The sequence below is a fragment of the Xenopus laevis genome, chromosome 6L, assembly GCF_017654675.1.
Source record: "Xenopus laevis strain J_2021 chromosome 6L, Xenopus_laevis_v10.1, whole genome shotgun sequence".
NCBI classification, from domain to species: Eukaryota; Metazoa; Chordata; class Amphibia; order Anura; family Pipidae; genus Xenopus; species Xenopus laevis.
In genome coordinates, this window is record NC_054381.1 from 38,551,783 (window position 1) to 38,577,968 (window position 26,186).

The 26,186-nt window shown below is 38.4% G+C and overlaps 1 protein-coding gene across 2 annotated transcripts in view; it reads right to left on the bottom strand.

Annotated features, from left to right (window-relative positions):
• Positions 1-21,294, bottom strand: part of snx13.L (sorting nexin 13 L homeolog) — a 91,110-nt gene extending 69,816 nt beyond the window's left edge. The window contains exon 1 of one of the 2 annotated variants that reach the window (XM_041565957.1): positions 21,194-21,294. In XM_041565957.1, coding sequence (XP_041421891.1) covers positions 21,194-21,205 — 12 coding nt within the window. In that variant the 5' untranslated portion in view covers positions 21,206-21,294. Of the gene's footprint in view, positions 1-19,529; positions 19,925-21,193 lie in introns of those variants that run through there. The other variant, XM_018267380.2, reaches the window with a different exon arrangement.
• Positions 21,295-26,186: the final 4,892 nt, after the last annotated feature.

Genomic DNA, 26,186 nt, shown 5'->3' on the forward strand with positions numbered 1-26,186 from the left:
GGTCGAATAGTAAACAAGAATTTTCCACAAAAAAAATTTAGTCTAAAAACTCTCAAATTTGAATTGTGAATTATCCAAACTCGATTCAAATTTCGAGATTTATCAAACCTATACACTAGGAATAATTTGAATTCGACTATTCACCACCTAAAACCTGCCGAGTTTATGTATAAGTCAATGGCAGAGGTCCAGAGTCCCATTTGAAGATGTTAATAGCCTTCCTGACATTCGAGGATTTTTTTCGGAGAAAAAACTCGATTCAAGTTTAGATGAATGCCAGTTAAAATTTGATTCAAGTTTTCGGGTCAATAATATTTGTTCGAGTTTAAGATATTCAATTTTTTTCTCAAATAACATCGAATATCGAGTATAATCAAATTTATTAGAGTTAAAAAAAAACTGAACTGAATTTGAAATTTGAAATTCAAACCTTGATAAATCGGCCTCCCTATAAACCCAATACAATTGTTTTGTCTCCAATAAGGATTCATTATATCTTAGTTGGGATTAAGTATAAGGTACTGTTTTATTATAAAAAAGAAAAAGGAATTGAATTAAAATCAAATCTAAGGTAGCTGGCCTTACAGTAATTCAGAGATTTCCGGATAAGGGATCCCATAGAATATTTTTATACCTTAAAGATATATTTCCGCTTCACATTAAATGATAACACAAAATAAGTTCTTATATTGGATCATGGGGCTTGTTGATGTCTCTGGGAGGACATCAACAAACCTATACATTGTATATGTAACAAACAGTGCAATAAATAAACACATTTACAGTGATTAAGTGCAGCGTGTTAAGATGCTCAAGGAAAGAGCGGTCTGTAGAATCTAACAGTGTTTTACACATGGACATTAGGAGCCAAATGAGCAACTACAACAAGCAAGAAATCCCCCAGGGGAAGTTGAACATAGAAACATTGTAGCATTCCTCCCCTAGCTACAAACTGAACTTCCATTCATCCCATTAATTAGGAACTGCCTAGTGAGCTTGGGAACTGTCACGCACAACAAAATGATCACATTTTTACATACTTAGTCATAGCTATTTTTTTTTTTTTTTAAGGTTTGTACTGTACACATATGATCGTATTCAAAGTTGTTAAATTTTTTTCAAACCGACTCACCCCAAAGCTAAATTGACATAACTCATATTATGAAGGTGTTTTTCCTGCACCTAATAAGGATGTAAGATCATGTCGACATCAACATACTTTGTATTTAAAAAGTGGTAGTTTACCAAAGAATAAAGTCTATAAAAGTTTGGTAAACTCTTAGGGCTTTAGCACACGGGGAGATTTAGTCGCCTGGTGACTAATAGCCTCTTCTTCAGGCCGGCAATCTCCCGAAATGCCTTCCCCCTGCTAAAATGAAAAATCGCCAGCGGCAATGCACTCGCTGCGCTCCGATTTCCGAAGACGCCCGAAGTTTCTTCTTGAGGCTTCACTTCGGAAATCGAAGCGCCGCGAGTGCATTGCCACAGGCGATTTTTCATTTTAGCAGGGGGAAGGCAGTTCGGGGAGATTGTCGCCGAAGAGGCTATTAGTCACCAGTCGACTAAATCTCCCCGAATCTGCCCATGTGCTAAATCCCCTATAGGAACAAACAAGCAGGTAGCATTCATTGGTGGTTGCTATGGGTACCTGCACCTGGGCAGTTGTTTAGGATCATATAGACTGTGATATTGTGAGACAATATTGTGAGACAACGGTCTTATTTTTAAAGGAATGCCCACCCAAAGATACAACAATATCAAAAATCAACTCTCTTATTCACTGGTCTGTAAACCTCTGAACGTGCAAGGCATTGTAGAAATTGGAGTCACGGCTGGAGGAGAGCTGACTATCAATATAATGTTGCTATGGTATCTGTAGTCAGTAAAAGGACAGAATGGAATTATAAGAGACAGACAGAAACAGACAGATTTAATATGTTCCAAAAAACATTTATGGATAACTTAAAAATCATTGAAAAGTTTTCATCGTTGTATAACAGAAAGTCTCTTAAAGGAGAACTAAAGCATAACAATAAATATGGCCAAATGCGATATTTTATATAATGCACTTCTTGTACCAGACTAAAGTTTCAGCTTCTCAATAGCAGCAATGATCCAGGACTTTAACCTTGTCACCGGGGGTCACCATCTTGGAAAGTGTCTATGACACTCACAGCTGTTGAGAAGCGAAGCTTAGGGGTCGTCGCTAATTATCAAGCAGAAAATGAGGTTGGCCTGTAATATAAGCTGATGGTACATTGCTGATTATTAAATGACCATACTAGTTACACTGGTTTCTGTGCTACAATGTAGCAATTGCCTGTATTAATTACTAATCAGCCTTATATTGTGACATTTATATTCTATGTGTACTGTATATTGTAAGTCAGTCCCTAACTCAGTGACAGCAGCACAGAGCATGTGCAGTGAATCAGCAGAAAAGTAGATGGGGAGCTACTGGGGCATCTTTGGAGACATAGATCTTTACTGCTAAAGGGCTATGGTTGCCTTGGGCTGGTACAGAAGCCCAAAACAAAATGTACAAAATTTATAGCCTACTTCTTTAGTTAATCTTTATTTAAAGCATTATTTAAAATGGCATCTTTGCGAATGTTTAGCGTTGCTCGCAATGTAAAATAATTCGCTGGTGATTATAACATTGCTAAGTAAAGGTTAGCATTAATACCTGCTCTTCATTAAATATTTAGTCGGAAAATACGCTTTGCGTTTGCGAGATTTTATTACATGTTTGCAAATGCCATTTGGTCGCAAACTTTGCAAGGAAGTCGGTGAGGTCTGTAATCGGTCAAAAAGGAGGCAAAAATGGTCGATAAAAATCGCAAACGTTTTTTACTCTAACTAAACATATTATATTCCCCCATTAGAATTACATTTTCTTTCACTTTGCACCATGAACATCAAGTTTAAAGCAGAAGTAAAGTCCGCTATAGACGACAGGACCCTGCACAATCCCCACTCTCACAAACAGGGGTGTAACTAAAGAGAAAGCAGACCCTGAGGCTGCAGGGCGTCGTAGGACATACAGGGGCCCCATAAGGCTCTATATATATTGTATTCATATACAAGTTCAATAAATATTGATAAAACAAGTTTACCTCTAGACATTTTGAGGCCTGAAAAATAATTTGTTGTGGGCCCCAGTAATATCTAGTTATGCCACTGCTCACATACACAAAAACTCTCGAGAATGCCCTGGACCAACATAATTGACCTTCTAAGGGAGAACTGCCATGCTTGGCTAATTTACTTCTCGCATATGCAGCCAGCATCAAATCAAATTCCAATACCCACATTTCTAACTATGAAGCTCTGCCTCAGGGGGCCAGGTACAGGGGAGCAGGGTCATTATCCAGAGCTTGGTTGCTATGGTTGTGGGAAGAGTCCTGTGCATTTGCCACAAGGTCTATAATTGCCTAGTTACCCTAGCAACTAGATAGTATTCAATGTTACTGCGCAAATACTCAGGGCTCTCAAAAGCAGAGAAGCCACAATGCTCCCTGTCCAACATTCCAATTAATGGGATTGTTCGCCTCTAAAATTAACTTTTAGTATGCTGCAGAGAGTGCTATTCTGAAAAAAGTTTGCAATTGGTCTTCATTTTTTATTATTTGCATTATTTTTGAATTATTTAGCTTTTTGTTCAGCATCTCTTCAGTTTGGAATTTCTTCAACTATCTGCTAGGGACCAATCTAACCTAGCAACCAGGCAGTGGTGTAAAAGAGAGATAGTAGTATGAATAAAGGTGGGCCTAAATAGGCTCCCCCCCCCAGTTATATTTCCTCCCGTCCCAGCCTTTGGCAATAGGAATCTTTCATGTTAAAAAAGATATAATCATACATATGACCATGTTTCCATATAACATTTAGAAAGTAGCTGGAAACCCGTGATCCAGAAAGCTCCTAATTATAGAAAGGTTGTCTCTCATAGACTCCAATGTATCTAAATAATCCAAATTTTGAAAAATGATTTCCTTTTTCTCTGTAATAATAAAACAGTAACTAAGAAGTTACTAATCCTTACTGGAAGCAAAACCAGCCTTTTGGATTTATTTAATGTTTAAATGATTTTCTAGTATATTTAAGGCGTGGAGATCCAAATTATGGAAAGATGCGTTATCCGGAAAGCCCAAGTCCAGACCATTCTGTATAACAGGTCCCATACCTGTATTAATATATGATTAATCTCTCGGCAATCCTGATGAAATTCTGTAGAAATTCACTTAAAGGGATACTGTCATGGGAAAACATGTTTTTTTCAAAAAGCATCAGTTAATAGTGCTGCTCCAGCAGAATTCTGCACTGAAATCCATTTTTCAAAAGAGCAAACAGATTTTGTTATATTTAATTTTGAAATCTGACATGGGGCTAGACATATTGTCAGTTTCCCAGCTGCCCCCAGTCATGTGACTTGTGCTCTGATAAACTTCAGTCACTCTTTACTACTGTACTGCAAGTTTGAGTGATATCATCCCCCCCCCCAGCAGCCTAACAACAGAACAATGGGTAGTTAACCAGAAAAAAAAATAGTTTTTTCTTTTGAGAATTGGATTTCAGTGCAGAATTCTGCTGGAGCAGCACTATTGACTGACGCGTTTTGAAAAAAACATGTTTTCCCATGACAGTATCCCTTTAAATGCATTGTACTACGTTCCTTTTGGTACACTGCCCAGTATCCAATAAATCCGTAACAACATTTCCTTTGTGGATCATACTTGTCACAGTCATGTTAGACTGATCTATTGTGTGTATACAAACAGGAAGCTTCATAAAAGGAATCTGAAAAAGGAACACTGTCATTATTTGCTGAAAAACCTGCTGTTCAGTTTCTTGTTTTTAAGCCTCCAGCTGGACGTGTGCTGTCCTGAGACAGGGGCCTTTGGCACAGAAACTTGCAGACTTTTTCTTCTTTTATCTTGAGGGGACATATGAACTGACATGGATTCTCTTGCAGTAATGCAGTCTATGAATTACGGACACGTGTTATTCAAACTACCCTACCACACAAGTGTGATCTGGTTCATATATGAATATGCAAATAACACAGATCCAATAAGCGGATTACACCCCTGCTGCTGCTACTTTGGATGACACAACAATGGGAGGCATCGAAATCAAACTTGATTTTTGGTCCTTACAGGCCAATTAAAGATAACTTTTAGTATGATTGGTTTTCATTTTTTATTATTTAATGTGTTTGAGTTATTTCGCTTTTTATTCAGCAGCTCTTCAATCTGCATTTTAAGCAATCTGGTAGCTATTGTCCCAATTACCCTAGTAACCATGCACTGTTTTTAATAAGAGACTGGAATATGAATAGGAGAGGCCTGAATAGACAGATGAGTAATAAAAAGTAGCAATAACAATGTGTAGCCTTCCAGAGTATTTGCTTTTTAGAAGGGGTCAGCTACGCCCATTTGAAAGCTGCAAAGAGTCAGAGGACAAAGGCAAATAACGTTAAAACTATAAAAAAAATTAATACCAATTGAACAGTTGCTTAGAATTGGTCATTCTATAACATACTAAATGTTACCTTAATGGGGAACCACCCCTTTAAGAACGGTTTACCAACACACCCACACTTAGGGGGGAACCCTGTTACCCCAAAAAAAATTTACTCTCTTTTGCAGCCTATCACCTTGAAAAAAGGAAAAGACGCCAGCGTTTTTTGGGACTTTTTGGAAATTTTCAACTAAATTTTTAGGAGGTCCTATCTACTCTATTGCACTTCGCCTGGTCTGAGGTTGCGAAGGCAAGTCTGGCGCAAGAGGTAACGTTCAATAAAATCCGCATCTTAGTGAATTTGCGTAGTTACGTCCATTCGCCAGAGCGCAACTTTGCCAGGCGTAAGGGAGCGATTTACCGCTAGAGTCTATCTCCTTCACTAGCGAAGTTACGCCAGCGACGGTTAGTAAAACTCCAAAGAAACGAAATGACGTCACGCTGGCGAATTTTCTCTAATGTTAGTCACTTCACCCCCTTTTTTTTACCAAATCCAAATTTTTAGTGGAAAAATAAAAACTCTAATTTTTCGGGATTTTTTATATCCCGAGGATGGAAAAAGTCAGATTCCGAAACTGTCGAGGTTGCAAGTAAGTGAATGGGAGAAGTCCCTAAGATATCTTGATCTGTGCTGGGTTTTGTGCAATAATCTGAAGATTTTGTGGTTTTTAGACAAAAATCCGAAAAAGTTTTTCATGCAGAAAATCCAAATTTTTCCGTTTTTTCCCCGCACAGGGAATTTTCTGGAAAATGTATTGATAAATAAGGGGAAAAAATCAGTGTGGATTTGGTCAGAGTAGCTTTCAGAAGATAAATTCGGACTTTGATTAAGGCCTCTAAGTGTTATTTGGCTGAAAATATCCAATGTAGTGCAGTGAGTGATCAGTCCTGTCCTGTATTTAACACCTGACATAAGAAGGTTATGCAGCACAGTAAATGCACAAAATTAATATGCCTGTAACAAAGTAATGCACAAAAATAATATGCCTGTACCAAATATATTTGAACAATTTTTGTAACGAAGTGCATTAGACCAACGTGTAGTATATTTGCTCCACCACCATATTAAGTAGAGCCCCTTGTTTGCATGTAGCCTTGTGATAACTGCAACTTGCCTACCAGTGCTCTCAGCCAACACCCCAAGCAGTTTATCACCAACATGACAAAAGAACAAGTGTTTATAGTTGCTCCTCTATTTGACAGAACCACACCTTTTGTTATGATCATCTGAATGACCTATATATAGTCAGGGAACGTCTCTTGACTTCAACAATAATAATTAACAGCAGAGAGTACAGTAACCCACAGATCATGTTGTGCAGGTAACGTCTTTTGTTTATAGGAAACAAGATATTACGAAACACCAATCCTGTTCAGCTTATCCTAAGGCTGCTAGCTAAGAGATAAAACAGAGCCATAATTTTTGGCAGAAAATTACTGGAAAGAAATGTTTGTACAGGTATGGGATCCGTTATCCGGAAACCTCCGAATTACGGAAAGGCCTTCTCCTATAGACTCCATTTTATTCAAATAATCCACATTTTTTAAAATTATTTTCCTTTTCTGTGTAATAATAAAACAGGCCCTTGTACTTAATCTAAACTAAGATATAATTCATCGCTATTGGAAGAAAAACCAGCCTATTGGGTTTATTTATGGTTTTCTAGTAGACTTCAGGTATGACAATCCAAATTACGGAAAGACCCAGGTCTTGAGCATTCTGGATCCCATACCTGTGTAATGCAAACTATCTGAACTGTGTAATCCTTATATTGCTACTACATTAATTTAAAGGGATCCTGTCATCGGAAAACATGTTTTTTTCAAAACGCATCAGTTAATAGTGCTACTCCAGTAGAATTCTGCACTGAAATCCATTTCTCAAAAGAGCAAACAGATTTTTTTATATTCAATTTTGAAATCTGACATGGGGCTAGACACATTGTCAATTTCCCAGTGTCGGAGGGTCGGGTCCGTGCAGGTTCGAGGGGATGGGAGTGGCTTTGAGGGGGGCTTTCAAGGGAACTATTCCAGGTGCAGGATCTACTTGAAACGGACACGTTCCTATGATTTTTATAAGACCGTGTCAGTATCACTTTAACAGACTTGCAAAGGAGAATAACAAATAACTTGGTTGTAGGAGAGCGGACTACCAATACAATGTTGCAATGATGTGAGCAGTCAGGGAAATGTGAGAAAAGGTGGAAGAGACATTATTATTAGAAATTATTAGGGATGCACCGAATCTACTATTTTGAATCGGACGAACCCCTGAATCCTTTGTGAAAGATATGGCCGATTACTGAACCGAATCTGAATCCTAATTTGCATATGCAAATGGAAGGGGAAAACATTTTTTACTTCCTTGTTTTGTGACAAAAAAATCATGTGATTTCCCTCCCCGTCCCTAATTTGCATATGCAAATTAGGATTTGGTTTCGGTTCAGCCAGGCAGAAGGATTCGGCTGGCGGCCGTATCCTGGCCAAATCCTGAACCGAATCCTGGATTCGTGCATCCCTAGAAATTACATTAAAAAATATCTTTAAAACAATTATACAAAATCCTTAAATAAGATGTATTAAATATGGGATCTATTATCCAGAAAACTTGGGGCCAGAGGTTTTCCGCTAAGGGATCTTTCCCTTATTTGCATCACCATAGTCTGCTAAAAATTATTTAAACATAAAACAGACCCAATAGGGTTGCTTTGGACACGGCATTAGATGTTCACTTTGGGAAAGTGCATCTGACACTTTTTTTTTGGGAGATTGAAGAAAAGTTTTTCATAATTTGTAATATTTAATAACAGTTCTAATAATATTTAACACTGAAGGTGCTTTTTTTTATTTAAATAGTGTCTATATGATAACTTTTCGGTATCATGCATGTTAAAGAGAATACATCTATTCTCTGAACTCAATGTATAGTATTTTGTATTGTGTGTAAGATTAATGCATTTTATTCTGTAAACCTTACTGGTGAATTAAAATGTTAAATAAATATTAAAAGGGTACATTTTAAACAAGTGTGCAAGTGATTAGTGGATAAGTGTTAAACTAATATAAGCCAAGAGGATTGTTTTGCCACCGATATGAGTGAATGCAGCTTAGTTACCATTAAGTACAAGGATCTGCTTTGTTATTACAGAGAAAGGAAATAATATTACAAACGTTGAATTGTTTTATTAAAAAAGACCCTATAGGAGATGTTTCGAGCTTTCTGGAGAATGTCCTTCTAGATAAGGGAACCCATACATTTACTGTAAAGCTGCTTAGAATTACATATTCTTTCATTATACAAAATACATTTTCAGGGTGGCTATCACCTTTAATTTTTGATGTTTTCTTAAAAATGTACGAGATGTAGATGGGAAATTGTTAATTCATACTCACTAACCACTCAGAGGAGCATATACATATCATAGTCAATACGTCTATGAGAACATATTTATAGAAGGGTGATCTCTCACTTATATACATTAAATTAAAATTCATACACAGACTGGTGGAATTTCACTCTGGCAGACTGAGGCTATCGCTATTTTCACTCTTTGATAAATACTTAATGTCACAAATGTTGCAAGTCTTTAGTTCGGGTCTAAACATATGATTGTGCAGTGAAAGTGAGAAAAGTATACAAGTTCCCATCAGATGAGACCTTATGACTATGCATACTTCTGTCAGATAGTTCTAAAGAAAGTGATAGTGACACCAAGTAACAACTTCCATTCTTCTCTTAACAAGTGACAAAAGTATCTAATAAATAATTCATGCTTGGCACTGAAGCAGCTGCTTCTCTATTTCCAGGTTTCCTATACTGAAACACTCAGTGATATGTATATAGGTCAGTTGGGAACAGGCATAAGAGTAGGCATTACAAAATATAACCTGTTTCATATTCACCTTGATGAAATTTGTCTCCATTCTAATGGTCAGTGAACAATTGATTTCTATTTGCTAGTTTGCTAGTTAGACAGTACGGAGTAGACACTTATCCCCAGATCTCATCTGACACATGCCAGGTTTTTGTTATCATTAGAGCGGGACGTTTTTTCTTATATTTAATTTAATGTGATAATGACACATTTCAACGATACATATCCCTGCAATCCCCAGTACCCAGAACAAAATGTAAGTGTGCCATCGTTCTAGGCATATTTGATTTATGACACTCTTTAATCTCTGTGCACCGGCACCGAGCACTTAGCAAATATGTGACCCCTTCCCCTCTGTTCCATTGACAAATGTTGATGCATGTCTCTGGTAGCAAGCAGAGGAGAGTATTTGGAGGAATGCTTTATATATATCCCTGCCCCTTGGAGCTGCTACTCTAGTCACCAGTCTATATTGCAAAAACACAGCATTTTCAGTGATGTGGCCCTCTTAAAGGAGTTGTTCACCTTCCAAACACTTTTTCAGTTGAGTTGTTTTCTGATTGTTCACCAGAAATTAAAACATTTTTCAATTGCTTTACATTTTATATTTTTTTTTAAAAAAATTCCAAAATCAAATTTAAATTTTCCTGTCTCTGGTTCCAGTCTTGTAGCCCAGTAAAGATTTTGAACGGTTTCAGTTTTGCAACATTTAGTTGATCCATTTCTCAGCAGCATCTCTGGAGTATTAGCAACTATTGTATCAATTCTAACAGCTGCCCTTAATGAAACTCAGAGATTCCGCTAAGCACGGGCTTCCCTTCTCTACTGTAATCTGAGCCCAGAGGAGGGAGAGAATCAGGCAGGAAGTGATGTCACACCACGTTAATACTGCAGCTGCTATCCTAAACAGAGAGTTTCTAGAGCTTTTTACTCAGGTATGGTAAAACATTCTACAGAATAAATATAGCATTCTAGCTTGCACTATTGCAGCTAATCTATTGGCAATAAAATGCCTCCATAGCTTTCCTCCTCCTTTAAAGAAGTGCTTGAAGGTGTCGTCATTTTTTGGAGCAAACATAACTTTTTCAGTAAGAAGTTTTATTACATTCATTGGCGCAAACGATAAAATACGAAAAACCTTCTTCGACTGTCGGAAGTGGTCGCTAAACAGTTTCCGGGTTCGCAAAACTTATATTAAATTCGCACAAAGGCAAATTTGCAAATATTTATTACATTCCCTCACAAATATCCTAATTACTGTTGTTTTATTGGCCAGGGGATAAATAATCGGAATGGCTCTCTATTCATTTGAATGTCAATCCCCTATAAACATGGGTGCAGCCTGAAATGAATTACCTACCATACAGTACAGGGAGCAATTCTGAACATTTTGTCTCCTACAGCAATCAATACCTGGACAACAAAGGTATGTCATTGCCCTTTAAGAACACACAACGTTGAATGCAATTCTTACTGAAAGCCAGCATAAAGAGAGATGTTAAATTCCTGGGGGCAAATTTACTAAAGGGCGAAGTGGCTAACGATGGCGAAGGGACGTAACTACGCAAATTTACTATGTTTTTTTTTTCTGATCGTTACCTCTTTCGCCAGAGTTTACTTCGCCAGGTCACACCAGCCGAACTGCAATAGGGTAGATAGGAGTTTGTCAAAGAAATTTGAAAAGTTTTCTAAGTGCCAAAAACGTTGGCGTTTTTTTACTTTTTACTGGGTGATAGGCTGCTATGCTAATTAGGCATTGCTAGCGTAACTTCAGACTGCTTATTGTATTATCGCAAGCGCAACTTCACAACGGTTTCGGTAACCTGTGTGTAACTTCGGATCTTTGTGAATTTGCGCAGCCCTGGCGAAACTACACCTGGCGAAGTGTGTCAACGTGCTCCGAAGCCGTCGCTAGTGCATTTTCGGCACTTAGTGAATTTGCCCCCTGGCCACACCTAACTCATTACAAGCTATGCCCACTTTTCAAAGCCACAACCATCTTAATGGGCAAATTTTTGCACATATAATAGAAATCTTGTGTACAATTTGCAGACATGCCATTCCTAAGTGTATAACTGCACTCCTATCGAAAGAGAATTGGAAGTCTCTTCCACAAGTCTCTTGCACAGGAGGTAACAGCACACTATTCAGTTAGAGCTTGGGTACAGGCAACCTAAGCAGGTTATAAAGTTTGAGCAATGGGTAATACAGCCTTGGCACTTTATACAGTACTGGCACTCTCTACAAATTATGCAAAGGGACCAGTGGGTACTAGAAACCCCCAAGAACATTAAACAAGATATTTAGAATTCCCATTAGTGTACAGACAAGTGCCTAATTTAAATTGGAGATGAAAACTATGGGGGAAAAAAGGAATCACACTGACCAACTCACATAAATGAATTAAACACACAGATGATGAGCGAATCTGTCCTGTTTCGCTGCAAAATTTGCGACACTGCGAAAAAAAATTTGAAACGGCAAAATTTTGCACAAAGCATTGAAGTCAATGGGCCTTTTCTTTACGACCGCGATGGGGACTTTTTTTCTCCAAATGCATTAAAGTCAATGGGTGTTTTTCTTATGGGTCTTTTTTCACAGCGATGCAGTTAAGCTAAAAAATTCACACACGGCAAATTCGGAATTTTGCCGCGAATCCATGGCTGACAAATAAATTCACTCATCACTGATACAGATATGTACAACACTCTTTTATATGTTTTAAAGCCTATACAAAGAAAAATAAAGGGAAGGTAGATCTTTTTTTTTTTTTAGGCTTATGTGACATAGGTTAACTGGATAATTATACAGCTTGTGTGACTATCCCAAGAGAGCACGTGCTTTTAGTATTTGCTGATTTGCAAGTGTCGTATGTTCAAAACAGGATGCCGAGTTGCTCAACCATTTCAGCAGGTTTTACACAGTAGTGGAAAACTTTACAGGAAATTATCATTAGTCTGATATGTTTTCAAAAACTCTCTGTCCTCTAAACCAGATTGCAAAACACAGTGGTCCTGCTGCTTATTTGTGCCTGTAAATAATTCGTGTTATAAACACTTCGAGGCACATTTATCAAGGGTCGAATTTCAAATTCATGTGTGTTTTTAAAACTCCGATTAACTCAAAATTCGAATTTATTATGAAAATCAAATTTTTTCAACTCGGGTGAATAGGACTGAGCTGAAATCGATTTGAATTTTAAAAACTCAAATCGAGTTTTTTTTTCCGAAAATAACTTGAATATCAGGAAGGCTGCAAACAACTCCAAATTGATCCCTGGACGTCTCCCACTGACTTAAACAGCAATTCGGCAGGTTTTAGGTTTTTCTGTTCTTAAACGGCCAGTGTCTGATAAATCTAAAAAAATCTAATTCTAATTTTTTGAAAAAACTCAAATTGAATTTGAATAACTCCCTAGTCAAATTTGACAGTTTTGACCATAAAAAAAACTTGAAATTCTAATTTTGAATTTTCAGTTTTGCCAGTTCATCTCTGACCCATGGTAGTTGAACCATACAATGGTTCCTTGATTATAGAATATTATTTTTAAACAACGGCCATATCTGGTAACAACACAAACAGCCAAACACAACATTGTGGCAATTGCTGATTCAGAAATTGTAGAGCACTTCCAAGTCCTGCAACCTAGATAATATAAGTTATGTTGGAGTTGATACGTCTTATCAGTAAAGTTTCCTGTCTTTGGCTGAAGGCACTCGGGAAGCTGTTGGATAAGCACCAACCTGTACTCGAGGTCATTGGCTTGAAAACCTGCGCTAGCATTTCCATGTGTCAACCAGACAATTAATAGCTTCTCAGATGGGTTAAGAAGTTATTGGGATTGCTCCCCGCTAGTAAACCCTCTAAAATATGTATTAGACCTGCCAATCAAAATATGACAGACTCCTCCATGAAGAGAGACAGATTGCTTAGGTTAACAGCACAGAAGTTTTAATTGATAATGTTTACAAAGTTTCTTATTCCCATAAAATGAAGCTTATATTACATTTTCATTTTTTTTGTGATATTTAGCTTTTTAAGAATTTGAATTCCATGTAACATTTTGCAAGGGTTTTCCAAAGGGGCATGATTTTCAAACCTGCCTGATCAACATCTGGCCAATTTTTAAACCAAATATCGGTTGGGGTGGCAACATGAAAACATGAAAACCACAAATAAAAAAAATGAAAACCAATAGCAAATTGTTTCAGAATACCACTCTCTATATCATACTAAAAGCTAACACAAAGGTGAACAACCCTTTTAAGCTAAGGTAGGAGTGAATTTGGGCAATAACACACAGATGAATAAAGCAAGATTCAAGACGTGTATAGAAATGAGGAATGCACCGAATCCAGGATTCGGTTCGGGATTCGGCCTTTTTCAGCAGGATTCGGGCGAATCAGAATTTGCATATGCAAATTAGGGGTGGGGAGGGAAATCGCGTGACTTTTTTTCACAAAACAAGGAAGTAAAAAATGTTTTCACCTTCCCACCCTTAATTTGTATATGCAAATTAGGATTCGGATTCGGTTCGGTAATCGGCCGAATCTTTCGTGAATGATTCGGGGATTCGGCCGAATCCAAAATAGTGGATTCGGTGCATCCCTAATAGAAATGACTGCAAGGCTGTGAGTCTGTGTGGTTGGATGAAAGGCGACACTGTACATGGTGAGAAAAATGTGAAGGACTAGGAAAGATGAAGTGGAAATAAAATAAAATCAGTTTTGGTGAGGTAGAGCAACCAGGCAGGGATGCAGCATCCACGAGGAGATAACAGAAATGCACTCGACCTAAGGCTGAGCCTGGAGACGGTGAGTGAAGGGATGGTAGAGTCAGAAAAAGCAACTTTATAAGAGTGATCGGATATACTAGTTAAAAAATTACAAATCTTAATAAATCATAGATAATACTCTCTTAATTATACACATATATTACAATTCAAATTAAGCGTTACTATTACTGTGCATCACATATGAACCATGTAGTATTCACTTCCACTTTAATAGGAAGCATTTTCAGGCAATAACAAAGAAGTTCAACGAAAATATAATAAAATTACTTTTGCACTGCATATTCAAGAAATAGTCATTATTTTACTGCAACTTTATCGGACATCATATACTTGCAACAATGATACTGTATACAGTACTCAGTTAATGTTATACGCACTACAGGTATGGGATCCGTTATCCGGAAACCTATTGTGCAAAAATCTCCGAATTATGGAAAGGCTATCTCCCACAAACTCCATTTTATCCATATAATCAAAATTTTTAAAAATGATTTCCTTTTGTAATAATCTGTTATAATAAAAAAGTACAGTTATGGGACCTGTTATCCAGAATTCTCGGGACCTGGGGTTTTCCAGATAACGGATCTTTCTGTAATTTGGGTCTTCATGCCTTAAGTCTACCAGAAATTCATTCAAACATTAAATAAACCCAATAGGCTGGTTTTGCTTCCAAAAAGGATTAATTATATCTTAGTTGGGATCAACTAAGAGATACTGTTTTATTATTACAGAGAAAAAGGAAATCATTTTTAAAAATTTGGATTATTTGGTTAAAATGGATTCTATGGGAGACAGCCATTCCGTAATTCGGAGCTTTCTGGATATCGGGTTTCCGGATAAGGGATCCTATACCTGTATCTTGTATTTGACTTAAACTAAGATATAATTAATCCTTATTGGAAGCAAAGCCAGCCTATTGGGTTTATTTCATGTTTACATGATTTTCTAGTAGACTTAAGGTATAAAGATCTATATTACAAAAGATCTGATATCCATAAAACCCCAAGTCCCAAGCATTCTGGATAACAGGTTCCATACCTATAAAGGTATGGGATCCATTATCCGGAAACCCGTTATCCAGAATGCTACGAATTACTGAATAGCTGTCTCCCATAAACTCCATTATAATAAAACAATCCAATTTTTTAAAAATGATTACCTTTTTCTCTGTAATGATAATAAAAAAAAAAGTAGCTTGTACTTGACTAAGATATAATTAATCCTTATTGGAAGCAAAACCAGCCTATTGGGTTTCTTTAATATTTACATGATTTTCTAGTAGACTTAAAATATGAAGATCCAAATTACGGAAGGATGTTATGTGGAAAACCCCAGGTCCTGAGCATTCTGGATAACAGGTCCTATACCTGTACTAACTCAAGCAGCAACAAAATGCACATACTATACGTATAACAAGGTGTTGGATGAGGTTCCATACCTGTATTTGCTTTTATCTCACACTAACTAGGTGTGTCCATCCTTCTTACATTAGATCACCGATTCTACAGCTGACACCTCCCAGCCACTTGTAGCACTTCAGCTCTATTATATTTATATCTTTCCTAGAGTTTAATACAGCCATAACTGAATCTAGATCACATAATATATGCGTAGTGCGGAAATTGTGCACAAAATTCTTATATCCAGAATGCCAGCATAATAAGAGCCTGCTAAATGACATACACTACATCTTGCTTGCAGTGTACCAATACAGGTATTAATTTGGCATATAGATTTCTAACTGTACATTAAACCAGATGCACTTACACAAACAGATGAACTACAGCTCCCAGCATGCATCATCATCATGGAATTTGTAAATGTCACAATCAAGAACTTACAAAAATTCATCTTTACATTACTATCTGTCAAAATGACCTCTGAGTATAATTTATACAGTGATATTTCGAGACAATATTAAATTAGTCCTTTTTTTATATTTTTTTTATCCACTTTTAAGTAGAAGATGAAGAAGAAACGTAACAATCACAATACATTTGTAGCCTCACAGAGCAATCGGTTTTTAGCTGTCAGTTTCACTGCCGCCCCCCAACAACCAGATAACAACAAGCAAGTGAAAGAGGCATAGAAGGAAAGACAACTAATTCATTTATAAGGGTGCTTAAAATAGCACATTCTATAAAATACTAAAAACTATCCTAAAAATGAACTACGCCCAGTATCAGTATGCTTTAAATGGACCTGATTTAAGCAGCTTTATTAAGTGGCAAAAAAAAACCAAAAAAAAAAAAAAAAACAAGGGCCAACTGCAAACTGTCTTTGAATTCTGCCATCTATATCATTCTACATGTTAAGCTTACTTCAAATAGTGAATCACTGCTTTCAAAAATAATCACCCTTCTAGTTGTTTTGTCTTTATTTATAGCAAAAAAAGTTATAGAAACAAAAAGGCACTAATACTATAATTTAAACTATGTCCTAGGCATTTAAATAAACAGTTGGAATGAGGTACCTGTGTCAAAAAGTTTGATATACTGTATACAAGGCAGGAGACTCTGTCCTGTCTTATATATCTTCCATAATATATATATAATACACAAAAGCCATGAATATCCTGTAAATTATATCCTTATAAACGGTGAGTAGTGATGTCATCAGTTATAAACGGTGAGTAGTGATGTCATTTCTGTCACATGACTCACTAAATTTTGTGTATTATAATAAATAAAGTACCCCCAGTTGTAAAATATGAGGATATTAGAAGTTACCTCGGAGTTCCATGACCTGTATAAAAACACTCGGCCTCGTGTTTTTATATGGTCATGAAACTCCTCGGTAACTTATAATATCCTTATATTTTACAAGAGGGGGTACTTTATTCACTATATATATATATATATAGATATATATATAGATATATATATAGATATATATATATATAGATATATATATATATATATATATATATATATATATATATATAGATATATAGAGATATATATATATATATATATATATATATATATATATATATATATATATATATATATATAAAGACAACAGAGCAGACATTATACACCATTCAATTCACATCAGTCCCTGTACAAGAGGTAAAGTTGCTGTACCGTGTTAGCCAGTAAAAATGTTACAGGGCAACCCTTTTGAAATAAAAAAAACAAAACAAAAGTGGTATAAAGGTGATACCTTTATTGGCTAACTAATATAATCATAGCAAGCTTTCAGAACATTTTAGTTTTTTTCCCCCCAAGCGGATTACCTTGAAAAAGGAACTAAAATGTTCTGAAAGCTTGCTATGATTATATTAGTTAGCCAATAAAGGTATCACCTTTATACCACTTTTATTTTTTTTTTATTTCAAAGGGGTTGCCCTGTCCCTGTACTAGAGAAACTTGCAATCTAATTCCTTAGAACATTCCAACACATAATGGTATATGTTGTCAGGATCCAGTTGAATTGCCTGTATGTTTTTGGAGTGTGGAGGGAAACTGGAGACCCCTGAGGAAATCCATGGATACACAGGGAGAACATACAAACTCTTTGTCAAGCGCTGGCTCATCTTCAGCCTAGGACTAGGGATGGGCGAATTTGACCTGTTTAGTTTCGCCAAAAATTCGCCGCCGGCAAAATGTTGCAGACGCCCATTAAAGTCTATGGGCGACAAAAAAAATTTTGACACGCGTCTTTTTTTTTTTTACGCACACCGCCATTCAAGTCTATGGGCGTAATTTTTTCGGTGAAACGAGGCAAAAAAAATTGCTAGATGGGGACTCTAGCTGGTTCTCTTTAGCCTGGCTCACTTCTAGTTGACTTTCTTAAGACTGGGACCATGTTAACTGATCCTTTGTAGCCACGTATCTGACTAGTTACCTCTCTTCCTATCGTTTCACCTTGCTTGCGGTCTCTCTCTCTCTCTTTTACCAAATAGCCTGCTAGAAGCATCTGTCACCTGTATATATTATAGCATTCTCCCTGACTGCTTCCTCACATACATGCATCATACTGGTTGGCTTCTCACGGTCACCCTGTTATAGGGTTGCCACATTTTGTGGAACAAAAATATTGACGTCCATATATTTTTTGTTACCAAGCTAGGTGTCTCTCATGCCTGTTACCCCACTAGGTGTCTCTCATACCTGTTACCAAGCTAGGTGTCTCTCATGCCTGTTACCAAGCTAGGTGTCTCTCATGCCTGTTACCAAGCTAGGTGTCTCTCATGCCTGCTACCCAGCTAGGCTTCTCTCATGCCTGTTACCCAGCTAGGTGTCTCTCATGCCAGTTACCCCACTAGGTGTCTCTCATACCTGTTACCAAGCTAAGTGTCTCTCGTGCCTGTAACCCTATGTGTCTCACATGCTTGTCACCCAGCTAGGTGTCTCTCGTGCCTGTTACCCCACTAGGTGTCTCAGCTAGGTGTCTCTTATGCCTGTAACCAGGGCTGGACTGGGAGTAAAAAGCAGCCCACATGTAAACACACAATGGTCTTGTACACATCCACTAATATATTGGGGTAAAACTGCAAAAAAATATTTACATAAAGAGCTGCCTTTCTCACTCAAGTGTAACTCTTCTGGTCACAGAACCCCTCGGACTTCTAATATCCCTATATTACAGCAAAGCAACATTAACACTATAGTGTAATTTAAATTAATAGAATTAAATGCAATGTCTCAAATTACTCTGCCTCACAACACACAAAAATAAACTGAACAAAGCCCACCTGTGTCCACTTACAGGTGCAGACCCGCCGTTTATCAGAGCACAAGTCACACGACTGGGGGCAACTGGGAAAATAACAATATGTCTATCCCCATGTAAGATTTCAAAAATGTAACATACAAAGTTTGCTCTTTTGAAAATTGGATTTAAGTGCAGAAGTCTATAGTAATAGGTGAGTGTGTAAGAGCATGCAGACGTGTAAGGATTCTAGGTATTATTCTCATGTCAGTCAGAATTGTATGCGGCTGGTTCCTCAGGAATAAACCACAGAAGTACAAACACTCGGCCAGACACAGATGTTGGTTTTGACACCCCCCTCCCCAGCAGTGACAGTGGACAAACAGAGGCACATGCAGAGATACACTGTCACAGTTGGGTTTTTTTGTGAGTGGGGTGCAAAGAGGGATGATTGCCTTGTGGCCCAATATCTGTGGGGCCCCCTCAGTCACAGAGGGGAAACAATAAGCTCCATTTCTCCCTCAAAGATTTCTCTCTGTATTTGTAAACAAGACCCAGCTATGAGTGAATATAGTAAGGCAATAGAGTGCTAGTAACACTTTGCAAATGTCCAGCCTGCAGTTATTATTATACTACAATTCCCAGCATCCCCTAACAGATCCAGCCCCTTTCCCATCTTGTACCTGAGCTGAGTCTACCTCTGGTGGGGGCTTCTCCAGTTCCCTCCGGCTGATGTGAGTCTCAGCCTGTCCCCAGCTGTCACAGAGCAGATCATAACAGAGCCGGGACGGGGCCTTTTGGCTGATCAGACCGGAGCCAGGCTCCATGCCGATCCCCTCCCGCCCTGCTCCCTAGGTTGATAAAAAAACAAAATCCAAGATGGCCGTGTGTTCCACAGCAGAACGCACGACCCTTCACCAGAAGCGGGCGGCAAAGTGGGCATCGGGGCCCTTCAGGACTCGAGGCCCCGCATTAGTTAAGCCACTGCATACTCCATGCTGACCGTGCTGGGACACACACACACACAGCACGGCAGCAGCAGCAGCACGAGAGGAGTGGGAGGGGTGGGGCTACAGTGAGAGATAGGCTGGAGGAGCGGTCCTAGAGCCCGCTGGATGCATTAAAGGGAAGTTTCTAACTAGGATTATCGGAGCTGCCCAATTAAACAACATATGGGGCAAATTCACTAAGATGCGAAGTTGCGCCAGGCGTAGTTTCGCCAGCGCTCCGCAAATTCACTAAAATCCGAAGTTGCGCTCAGGGGTAGCGCAAGGTTGCGAAGTTGCGCTAGCGTTGATTCGCTATGTAAAGCGAAGTTACGCTAGCGAAGGCTAATTTGCATACGGCGCCAAATTCAAATTTCAATGGAGGAATACGTATCAGCACTACAAATGCCAAGAAAACCTTCAAATCATCATTTAAAAATTTTATTTTGCCCTACACATGTGCCCACTGTCTAGGTAAGTTGCCACGAGTCAGGAAATGTAGGGGGGAAGGAGGGGAGCCCCAAAAATTTTTTCGATCTTTTTCAGCCTATCACCCATAATGTAGAAAACACGCCAGCGTTTTTTGGGACTTAGAAAAATTTTTGACTTTTTTTGAAACAATCCCTATCTACTCTATTGCGCTTCGCCAGGTCTGAGGTGGCGAAGGAAGTCTAGCGTAAAAGGTAGCATTCAGTACACTGCGCAAGTTAGTGAATTTGCGTAGTTACGTCGCTAGCGAAAATTCGCCTGGCGTAAGGGTGCGAAGTAACACTAGCGAAACTACGCCAGCGTTCGTTAGTGAATTTGCGCAGTAACGAAAATGCCAAACGCTAGCGAATTAACGCTAGCGTTCGGCGCTTCGGCGCTTAGTGAATTTGCCCCATAGAGCGGCCCCTCGGGCATTTGCTTAAACAGACAGATTGCCAGTCCGGGCCTGCCTGTCACCCCACTAGGTGTCTCTCATGCCTGTCACACTGCTAGGTGTCTCTCATGCCTGTTACCCAGCTAGGTGTCTCTCATGCCTGTCACCCCACTAGGTGTCTCTCATGCCTGTCACCCAGCCAGGTGTTTCTCGCGCCTATTGCCGTTCTAGTTGTCTCACATACCTGTCAACTTTCTATCTGTCTCTCACGCCTGCCACACTTCTAGCTGTCACACAAGCCTGTCATTCTCCTAATTGTCTATAACGCCTGACACCCTCAGGTTTGCCACTCATGCCTGTCACCCAGCTACTTGTTCCTATTTTGCACACTGTACTGTAAATATCAGGGTTTTGTTTCAATGAGTATGTTTTATTGCAAGCATTGCGCATGGCTTGCTGCATGAACAAGTGCCGCCATAGCTTGTTCTATATCCCTTACCTTTGGGATCATCCTTAAATCCTACCGGCCTCCCTTTTCCTCTAACCACACCGCATCATAAGTCAACAGAGACGCGCCAGCTCCTTCACAGCTTCCATCCCCTTCACACGAATTAATTCGCTCCAGGCCTGGCCCTTGCCCCGTACCTTCTCTGCTCCCGGTAGCTTTCACAGTTTGACCCGCCCCAGTCGTCTGGCTGTCTCTGGAAGAGCAGCCATACTGGAATAGGGCAATAACAATAATACTCACAAGTGATGTCAATCCGAACAGCAATTGGCTGTCTCTGGCCACGTATAGGTCTGGGGCGGGGCCCAGTTGCGCTGTGACTGTCTCCATAGTGCCGGTCACTGTATGTGGGGCGGCTGGGAATGTATGGCTGTCACTAGGCTTATTTATTAATAGGGCAAGGCCAGACGTGGCATTTTTGCAGAGTTTTTACGTTGCATTTTTAAAAAAGAACAGCCAGGTGTAAATACGCCACTGAAACCACATGCAACCGTCAACATGCCTTTTTCATGTGTTTTTCAGCACGTAGGATTCTTTTCACAACATGCATTTCTCATTGTCCTCATTGAGAATTTGGATGCCATATTTAAAATACACGTGGTTTCAAACATGCAGATCCCATAGAGTCTATTGATTTGGTAGTTTCTTGATGTATTGGCGTTTCTGCTAAAAAACGCCAGTACTGGCATCCAGTGGCGGATTTCAGCTTGCAAGCGCCCTGTGTGAATTGCCATAGTGCGTTTTCCATTAGTTTCAGTGGTAGTGCAATTTATGTGTATTTACAGGACGCAAGGATTGTGGGGCACCCTGGCACATACCTTCAACTGCTGCCTACCCCAGTCCGGTCTGGAGTCCTGTTCTTTTTGCACATGGGTGTGCCTAAGTTAGGGGAGGGTGGCGTGTGCTGTAATACGACTGCGCCAGTAGAGGGGGCGACGAGGCCAGCCAGGTTGCCTGGGGTGACCGGCTGGTCTGGCATGGCCCTGGGCATTGACCCTTAAGGTGAAACTGACACTGAAATATGAATGTACATTAAAATTGCCTATTGATCATGTTGATTGTTTTTCATGGATAGAGCTGCTTTTGTAAGTAATTGTTACTTGAAGTTTCTATACTTGATGGTTTTGCCAACCTGACTGTCCTTTCCCACCCTGTTATATCTTCTAATGCTAATGGACTGCTGCTGCACAAATATAGTAGCACCCTCATCGAGGAACATGGGGGATCAGATGGGTAATGTTTGGGCAAACACTTTTATAGCAAAATTATAAATACTGTAGCTTGCATAGACAATGTTATGATAGAGGTAAAAAAAGGTTTAATTTCTGGTGTCAGTATTACTTTAAATGCAATGACTGGATTAGACAGGATCATATATATTTATTCATACACCTGTACTTGAAATAGGGTCAAGGTTTGAAAATCTTTTTTTATTTGTAATAGTGACCAGTAAACTAGCTGAGATGTAAACAAGACACTGGACACATCTCCATGGAGACCACATAAGTTCCATTATGACATCATAATAGTGACCAGTAAACCAGCTGAGATACAGTTGGGACATTTCAGTTAGTTCAACCTGACCCTGAGAGAAGGAGAACTAACACTTTCTAGAACAAGATTATTTATTCCTACATTCAACTGAACATTTATTATGGAAGGTAGGACCAATTTGTACCTGTGTTCATGAATGTTAAGAGCGTAAAAGCTTTCATTACATTTTATACTAAGGCTAATGTGGAGAAAAGCAGATCAGCTCTCATCAGCTCCATCTTTTCTACATAGAGACACTGTGTCAGCCTGTGTACAGATACATTTATTTCAGTGTAAAAATATATACTTTTGCTTTTATGCGCCAACATCTGCTCCATATGTCTCTGCCTGTGTTTTTTTATGCAGGTGGAGAACAGCAGTTTCTCAACCTGTGTGACATTAAACTAACAGTACAGGTATGGGAACCATTATCTGGAAATCCATTAACCAGAAATCTCTTAATCATGGAAAGGCCATCTCCCATCGACTCTTTTTTATCCAAATAATCCAAATTTTTAAAAAACAATTTCCTTTTTCTCTGTAATAAAAGACAGAACCTTGTACTTGGTCCAATCAAATATATAATGAATCCTTATTGAAAGCAAAACCAGCCTATTGAGTTTATTTAATGTTTACATGATTTTCTAGTAGACTTAAGGTAAGAAGATCCAAATTACTGAAAGATCCATTATCCAGATATATTCTATTGTATTTATTTATATAGTAATTGCACCCAAAATTATACAGCTATTATAAAACATACAGTGATGATTAATATGTAAGTGCCAGGAATTTTAATACATAGTTGAAATGAGGCTTCAGTCCCCAAAGAGATGTTATGTACTGTAATGTAGTAGTAATGCTACAAAATGGGTAACATTATTCAACACTGCTGAGATGGTGCTACTCAGACATTTCAGTTAGCCCAGTCAGTCTGAGCGCAGGAGAGCTGACATTTTTTTTTAGAGATATTCTATTTCTAGTTTGGATAACACTGTGTATCACTGAAGGCAGGACCAATATTACCTCCTAATAAAGAGGACAATTTTAAAAGCAGATTTATTATGATGATTATTATTATTATTATGTTGAAGTCAAGGTTGCCCTTTTGCTTTTCTACATGTTCCTTATCATTTCAATAGAGTGAATGCTGTGACAATGGTTTCAAATTTGTGTAAAAATGTTATTATCCAAGTTGGGATTTTGCCACATGATGAACCTCAGTGGGGAATTGGAAACCACTGATTTAGATACATAAATTCCAGCAGTGACATTGTACCATGAATATACCCTACAGATTAAGTCAATTTTAATTAAATTTTATCATTTATCCCTCCAGATTATAACTATAACAATTATAACTACTCTACTGACTTCAATGAAACTTGCAATTGTTGTTGTTGTAACGATGCAAGAGAACAAGTTGGCTATGGCATGCAACAATTTCTGCCAGCAGGAGAACCACTAAACCATCATAACAATTGTAACAATTATAACTACTCTACTGACTTTGATGCAAGTTGCAATTGTTGTTGTTGTTACGCTGCAAGAGAACAAGTTGGCTATGGCATGCAACAATTTCTGCCAGCAGGAGAACCACTAAACCAACAGCAAATGCCACAGGCTCTTCCCATGGTCTCCTATGTGTATGACATATATGGAACGGCTTATCCTGTGGTTAACCAGGCATACCCTGCACCAGCCATGTCTCTTCAAGATGAACATTTTATGCAAACACCTGGTATACCTGAGCAAAATTATAATGCAGAGAATTCTGAGTTACAGAACCCATCTGTAAGTTCCATTACAGCGAGTGGCCAACCAGAATCTTACCAAGAATTTGTGGAAAAGAAAACTCCACCAAAGCCTGATGTATCTGGTACTTCAGTTACCTCTATGCCCTTATCTACAGAGGAACCTATTATACAGAGCCCTAAACTGTCTGATGATACAAAGGCCAATGCAGCGAGTGAGAAGAAAACTAAAAAGGGCACAAAAAGAAAACCTAAGCCGGCCAGCAGTGTTTCTGAGGAAACAAAAAAGAAAAAGAGAAAAACTGATGATCCCACTGATGATACAAATGCTAATGCAGTGAGTGAGAAGAAGACTAAAAAGGGCACAAAAAGAAAGCCTAGGCCGGTCAGCAGTGTTTCTGAGGAAACAAAAGAGAGAGAGAGAAAAACTGATGATCCCACTGACCAAACATTTACCAAAAAGCATTGCAGCAAACTTCAGCAAAATATGCTTGAATCAATTAATGCATTTCATACTCTTGGCAACAAACCTATTGTCACAAGTCAACGGCAACAGATGAGAGAACCTGAAGAACAAGCACAACATCAGCGTTCAAAGCCGTCTTCACCAAAGCGTGGTCAAGTTAAAGCCCACAGCAACCTACCAAAGGGAAAATGTGTAGGTGTGACGAAAAGATCAGCTCCAAGCTTGAGCAAAATAGCCCCATATGAGACACCAATACAGAAATCACCTCCTCGGATTAAAGACAATTGGGATGAACTCCTTGAGCAGTTGGAGTTTTCTATTCCACTTCCACCAGAGGAGAGAGAAGCTCTTAAAAGAAAAGCTCAACAGGAGAGAGAAGAGGCCTGCCAGTATACAGCAAAGGGAAGAGTGCAGTACTTTAAACAGTGGCAGCGCGACAAGGACATCTCCCTGCAGTATGGCTACCTGCCAGAGCTAGTGCATAAATGAAGAGCCATTCAACCTTATTTTTTTATACAATTATTTTATGTAGAATTGTATTGCTGTGCAATGCAGCTCTATACTTATCTTTTCTATATAGCTATACTTTTTCAAAAATGTGTTTATAAATACATGAATAAATATATATTTTTTAAAAAATTATTATTTTGTAATGCTTTCTGACTTAAATGAACATTTAATAAAATTGTTACATCTATTCTGCTTGTATTATATGAAATACATATTGTTTAAATGTAAAGTACTCCAAATAACAACTTAAACTAATTTTATTACATATTTGTCGACTCTGCTGGATGTGCCAGGAGTTACCTGGTTTTGTACTAGTCCCCCGCACTCCGACCATTATTTGCCTTTCCATTTTCTCCTTTTCAGTAAGATGTGTGCATGTACAGTGATGGCTGAGTAAGATGTTTGTGCTCCTCTCAATCTACCTCTAATTACATTTTCAAAGTTGACATAACTGTTATCACAGACATAATAACAAATAAAAAAATTCAAAAGTATTGTAGAAGTGATTCCTATATTGGCTAACAACACAAACACATTATAAGCTTTCGGAGCACCAAGGCCTCTTCATCAAAATACCTGACACAGTTGCCTGAACCAAATTAAAAATGCTCAATCTATCATCCGTATATATTCATTTGGAGGGGTTCAACTTGATGGACTTTGTCTTTTTTCAACCCGATTTAACTATGTATTATTTGTCCTTGGCTTGTGCATCAAAAAATCC